Source organism: Excalfactoria chinensis, chromosome 27, assembly GCF_039878825.1.
Source record: "Excalfactoria chinensis isolate bCotChi1 chromosome 27, bCotChi1.hap2, whole genome shotgun sequence".
In the NCBI taxonomy this organism is placed as follows: Eukaryota; Metazoa; Chordata; class Aves; order Galliformes; family Phasianidae; genus Excalfactoria; species Excalfactoria chinensis.
The window spans coordinates 1102258-1108431 of NC_092851.1; the positions used below are offsets into that span (position 1 = coordinate 1102258).

At 55.8% G+C, this 6174-nt stretch overlaps 2 protein-coding genes across 4 annotated transcripts in view; one reads left to right on the forward strand and one right to left on the reverse strand.

Annotated features, from left to right (window-relative positions):
- LOC140263099 (zinc finger protein 692-like) overlaps positions 1 to 4485 on the reverse strand; it is a 40970-nt gene extending 36485 nt beyond the window's left edge. For all 3 annotated transcript variants that reach the window (XM_072357846.1, XM_072357847.1, XM_072357848.1), the window contains exons 1-2: positions 4306 to 4485; positions 3607 to 3638 (exon numbers count right to left, since the gene is read on the reverse strand). In XM_072357846.1, the coding sequence (XP_072213947.1) occupies positions 3607 to 3638; positions 4306 to 4484 (211 nt within the window). In that variant the 5' untranslated portion in view covers position 4485. The remainder of the gene's footprint in view (positions 1 to 3606; positions 3639 to 4305) is intronic.
- A 1239-nt stretch (positions 4486 to 5724) lies between these two features.
- Positions 5725 to 6174, forward strand: part of LOC140263031 (death domain-associated protein 6-like) — a 6982-nt gene continuing 6532 nt past the window's right edge. The window contains 1 exon segment of the mRNA XM_072357764.1: positions 5725 to 5729. Coding sequence (XP_072213865.1) covers positions 5725 to 5729 — 5 coding nt within the window.

The window sequence follows — 6174 nt, forward strand, 5'->3', positions numbered from 1 at the left end:
CACCCATTGACCACCCATTGATCCCAACCACCCAATGACCACCCATTGACCACCCAATGACCCCCAACCACTCCATAACCACCCAATGACCACCCAATGACCACCCATTGACCCCCATAACCACCCATTGACCACCCAAGGACCCCAACCACCCCATAACCACCCATTGACCACCCATTGGCCACCCATTGACCCCAACAACCCCATAACCACCCAATGACCACCGACTGAGCACCCAATGACCCCAACCACCCCATTGACCACCCATTGACCCCAACCACCCCATAACCACCCAATGACCACCCAATGACCCCAACCACCCATTGACCACCCATTGACCCCAACCACCCCATAACCACCCAATGACCACCCAATGACCCCCAACCACCCAATGACCACCCATTGACCCCAATGGCCACCCATTGACCCCAACCACCCAACGACCACCCAATGACCACCCATTGACTCCAACCACCCCATAACCACCCATTGACCACCCATTGGCCACCCATTGACCCCAACCAACATGGCCACCCAATGACCACCCAATGACTTCAACCACCCCATAACCACCCAATGACCACCCAAGGACCCCAACCACCCCATAACCACCCATTGACCACCCATTGGCCACCCATTGACCCCAACAACCCCATAACCACCCAATGACCACCCATTGATCCCAACCATCCAATGACCACCCATTGACCCCAATCACCCATTGACCACCCATTGACCCCAACCACCCATTGACCACCCATTGACCACCCAATGGCCACCCATTGACCCCAACCACCCCATAACAACCCAATGGCCACCCATTGACCCCAACCACCCACTGACCACCCAATGACCACCCATTGACCACCCAATGACCCCCAACCACTCAATGGCCACCCAATGACCACCCAATGACCCCAACCACCCCATAACCACCCATTGACCACCCATTGACCCCAACCAACATGGCCACCCAATGACCACCCAATGACTTCAACCACCCCACAGCCACCCAATGGCCACCCATTGACCCCAATAGACCAACCAATGACCACCCATTGACCCCAACCACCCAATGACCACCCATTGACCACCCAATGACCACCCAATGACCACCCATTGACCCCAACCACCCAATGGCCACCCATTGACCCCAACCACACGACAACCACCCAATGACCACCCATTGACTCCAACCACCCCATAACCACCCATTGACCACCCATTGACCCCAACCAACATGGCCACCCAATGACCACCCAATGACTTCAACCACCCCATAACCACCCAATGACCACCCAAGGACCCCAACCACCCCATAACCACGCATTGACCACCCATTGGCCACCCATTGACCCCAACAACCCCATAACCACCCAATGACCACCCATTGATCCCAACCATCCAATGGCCACCCATTGACCCCAAAGACCCCATAACCACCCATTCACCACCCAATGACCACCCAATGGCCACCTATTGACCCCAATGACCCCCAACCAACCAATGACCACCCATTGACTCCAACCACCCCATAACCACCCATTGAGCACCCAATGGCCACCCATTAACCCCAACTACCCATTGACCACCCACTGACCACCCAAGGACCCCAACCACCCAATGACCACCCATTGACCACCCAAGGACCCCAACCACCCCATAACCACCCATTGACCACCCAATGACCACCCACTGACCCCAATAGATCAACCAATGACCATCCATTGACCCCAACCACCCCATAACCACCCAATGGCCACCCATTGACCTCCCAATGACCACCCAATGACCCCCAACCACTCAATGACCACCCATTGACTCCCAACCATCCAATGGCCATCCATTGACCCCAAAGACCCCATAACCACCCATTAACCACCCAATGACCACCCAATGGCCACCGAATGACCCCAACCACCTATTGACCACCCATTGACCACCCAATGGCCACCCATTGACCCCAACCACCCAATGACCACCCATTGACCCCAACCACTCAATGACCACCCATTGACTCCCAACCATCCAATGGCCACCCATTGACCCCAAAGACCCCATAACCACCCATTAACCACCCAATGACCACCCAATGGCCACCCATTGACCCCAATGATCCCCAACCAACCAATGACCACCCATTGACTCCAACCACCCCATAACCACCCATTGACAACCCATTGACCACCCATTGACGCCAACCACACAATGGCCACCCAATGACCACCGACTGAGCACCCAATGACCCCAACCACCCAATGACCACCCATTGACCCCAATGACCCCAACCACTCAATGGCCACCCAATGACCGCCCAATGGCCACCCATTGACCCCAACCATCATGGCCACCCAATGGCCACCCATTGACCCCAACCATCCAATGACCACCCATTGACCACCCAATGACCCCAACCACCCCATAACCACCCATTGACCACCCATTGACCACCCAATGGCCATTGGGCACCCATTGACCCCAACAACCCCATAACCACCCAATGACCACCCATTGACCACCCAATGACCCCAACCACCCAATGACCACCCAATGACCACCCAATGGCCACCCATTGACCCCAACCACACGACAACCACCCAATGACCACCCATTGACTCCAACCACCCCATAACCACCCAATGGCCACCCATTGACCTCCCAATGACCACCCAATGACCCCCAACCACTCAATGACCACCCATTCACTCCCAACCATCCAATGGCCACCCATTGACCCCAAAGACCCCATAACCACCCATTAACCACCCAATGACCACCCAATGGCCACCCATTGACCCCAATGACCCCCAACCACTCAATGACCACCCATTGAGCACCCATTGACCCCAACCACCCAGTGACCACCCATTGACCACCCAATGACCCCAACCACCCCATAACCACCCATTGACCACCGACTGAGCACCCATTGACCCCAACCACCCCATAACCACCCATTGACCACCCAATGAACACCCATTAACCCCAACCACCCATTGACCACCCAATGGCCACCCAATGGCCACCCATTGACCCCAACCACCCAATGGCCACCCATTGACCCCAACCACCCCATAACCACCCACTGACCCCAAACACCCATTGACCACCCAATGACCCCAACCACCCCATAACAACCCAATGGCCACCCAATGACCCCAATCACTCAATGACCATCCAATGACCACCCAATGGCCACCTAATGACCACCCATTGACCACCCAAGGACCCCAACCACCCCATAACCACCCAATGACCACCCATTAACCACCCAATGGCCACCCATTGACCACCCAATGACCCCCAACCACTCAATGGCCACCCAATGACCACCTAATGACCACCCATTGACCACCCAAGGACCCAAACCACCCCATAACCACCCATTGACCACCCATTGACCCCAACCACCCAATGGCCACCCATTGACCCCAACCAACATGGCCACGGATCAGCTCTCCCCCTACAGGCCACTCTGGGGGCACTCAATGACCCCAAAGCCGCCCCTATTAAGGGCGAACCATCCCAATGGAGGCATTTAGGGTCAAAAACCACCCAAAACCCCAAATGAACGCGGGGGTTTCCCATATAGGGCACGACTCCTACCTGCGCTCACCACGCAGCCCTGCGAGCTGTACCTATAAAAGGGACAGACCCATCGTCACCGACCGACCCTATAGGGCCATATAGGGCCACCGATCCTATAGGGCCATCTAGGGCCATCTAGGGCCATCTAGGGCTATATAGGGCCATCTAGGGCCTTATAGGGCCATCTAGGGCCATCTAGGGCCATATAGGGCTATATAGGGCCATCTAGGGCCATCTAGGGCCTTATAGGGCCATCTAGGGCCATCTAGGGCCTTATAGGGCCATCTAGGGCTATATAGGGCCATCTAGAGCCATATAGGGCCATCTAGGGCTATATAGGGCCATCTAGGGCCATCTAGGGCTATATAGGGCCATCTAGGGCCATCTAGGGCCATCTAGGGCTATATAGGGCTATATAGGGCCATCTAGGGCCATCTAGGGCTATATAGGGCCATCTAGGGCCATCTAAGGCCATCTAGGGCCATATAGGGCCTTATAGGGCCATATAGGGCCATCTAGGGCCACATAGGGCTATATAGGGCTATATAGGGCCCTATAGGGCCACATAGGGCTATATAGGGCCATCTAGGGCTATATAGGGCCATATAGGGCCATCTAGGGCCATCTAGGGCCATATAGGGCCATCTAGGGCTATATAGGGCCATCTAGGGCTCATTTTGGGGTTAGGATTGTGGGTTTTGGGGGTGTTTTATGGACCTGTCCAAGAGGAATTTGGCCAGTTGGGAATGGAGGGCGAAGCCGAGTTGATCCTTGAGTTGACACCATTGTTCCAAGTGACCCCCCAACCGGATCCGGCACCGACTGCGGCGGGCGTCCAACTCACGGCGCTTCCGACGGCGCTCGCCATGGGGGGAAATGGGCAGGGGGGGATCCATGGGGTCTGTGGGGGGAAATAGAGGGGAAATATGGGGTCTATGGGGTGGAATAGGGGGTCTATGGGGGGCCTATGGGGAGAAATATGAGGTCTATGGGGGGAAATAGGGGGTCTGTGGGGGGAAATAGGGGGGAAATAGGGAGGAAATAGGGGGGAAATAGGGGTCTATGGGGGGGAATAGGGGGGAAATAGAGGGGAAATAGGGGTCTATGGGGTGGAATAGGGGGTATGTGGGTGTCTATGGGGTGGAATAGGGGTCCATGGGGGGGAATAGGAGGGAAATAGGGGGGAAATAGGGGGGAAATAGGGGGGAAATAACGGTCTATGGGGAGAAATAGGGGGTCTGTGGGGTGGAATAGGGGTCTATGGGGGGAAATAGGGGGGAATAGGGGGTCTGTGATGGGGAATAGGGGTCTATGGGGGGAAATAGGTGGTCTATGGGGTGAAATGGGGGTCTATGGGGGGAATAGGGGGGAAATAGGGGGTCTATGGGATGAAATAGGGGTCTATGGGGGAAATAGGGGGGAAATAGGGGGGAAATAGGGGGGAATAGGGGGGAATAGGGGGGAAATAGGGGGTCTGTGGGGTGGAATAGGGGGGAAATAGGGGGGAAATAGGGGGGAAATAGGGGTCTATGGGGGGAATAGGGGGGAAATAGGGGGGAATAGGGGTCTATGGGGGGAAATAGGGGGGAAATAGAGGGGAAATAGGGGTCTATGGGGGTAAATAGGGGGTCTGTGGGGGGGAATAGGGGTCTATGGGGGGAATAGGGGGAAAATAGGGGGTCTATGGGGGGAAATAGGGGGTCTGTGGGGGGGAATAGGGGTCTATGGGGGGAATAGGGGGAAAATAGGGGGTCTATGGGGGGAAATAGGGGGTCTGTGGGGGGAAATAGGGGTCTATGGGGGGTCTATGGGGAGAAATAGGAGGTCTATGGGGGGAAATAGGGGGGAAATAGAGGGGAAATAGGGGTCTATGGGGGAAATAGGGGGAAATAGAGGGGAAATAGGGGTCTATGGGGGGAAATAGGGGGTCTATGGGGTTGAATAGGGGTTTATGGGGTGAAATAGGGGGTCTGTGGGGGAAATAGGGGGAAATAGGGGGGAAATAGGGGTCTATGGGGGGGAATAGGGGGGAAATATAGGGGAAATAGGGGTCTATGGGGGGAAATAGGGGGGAATAGGGGGGAAATAGGGGGTCTGTGGGGGGGAATAGGGGTCTATGGGGTGAAATAGGGGTCTATGAGGTGGGATACGGGGTCTGTGAGGGGGAAATAGGGGGGAAATAGGGGGTCTGTGGGGGGGAATAGGGGGGAAATAGGGGGTCTATGGGGAGGAATAGGGGGGAAATAGGGGGTCTATGGGGTGGAATAGGGGTCTATGGGGGGAAATAGGGGTCTATGGGGTTCTATGGGGGGAAATAGGGGGTCTATGGGGTGGAATAGGGGTCCATGGGGTGAAATAGGGGGTGTGTGGGGTGTCTATGGGGTGAAATAGGGGGTCTATGTGGTGGAATGGGGGTCTATGGGTGAAATAGGGGATCTATGGGGTTGAATAGGGGTCTATGGGGTGAAATGGGGGGAAATAGGGGGTCTGTGGGGTGGAATAGGGGTCTAGGGGGGGAAATAGGGGGTCTGTGAGGGGTCTATGGGGTGGAATAGGGGGTCTGTGGGGGGAATAGGGGTCTATGGA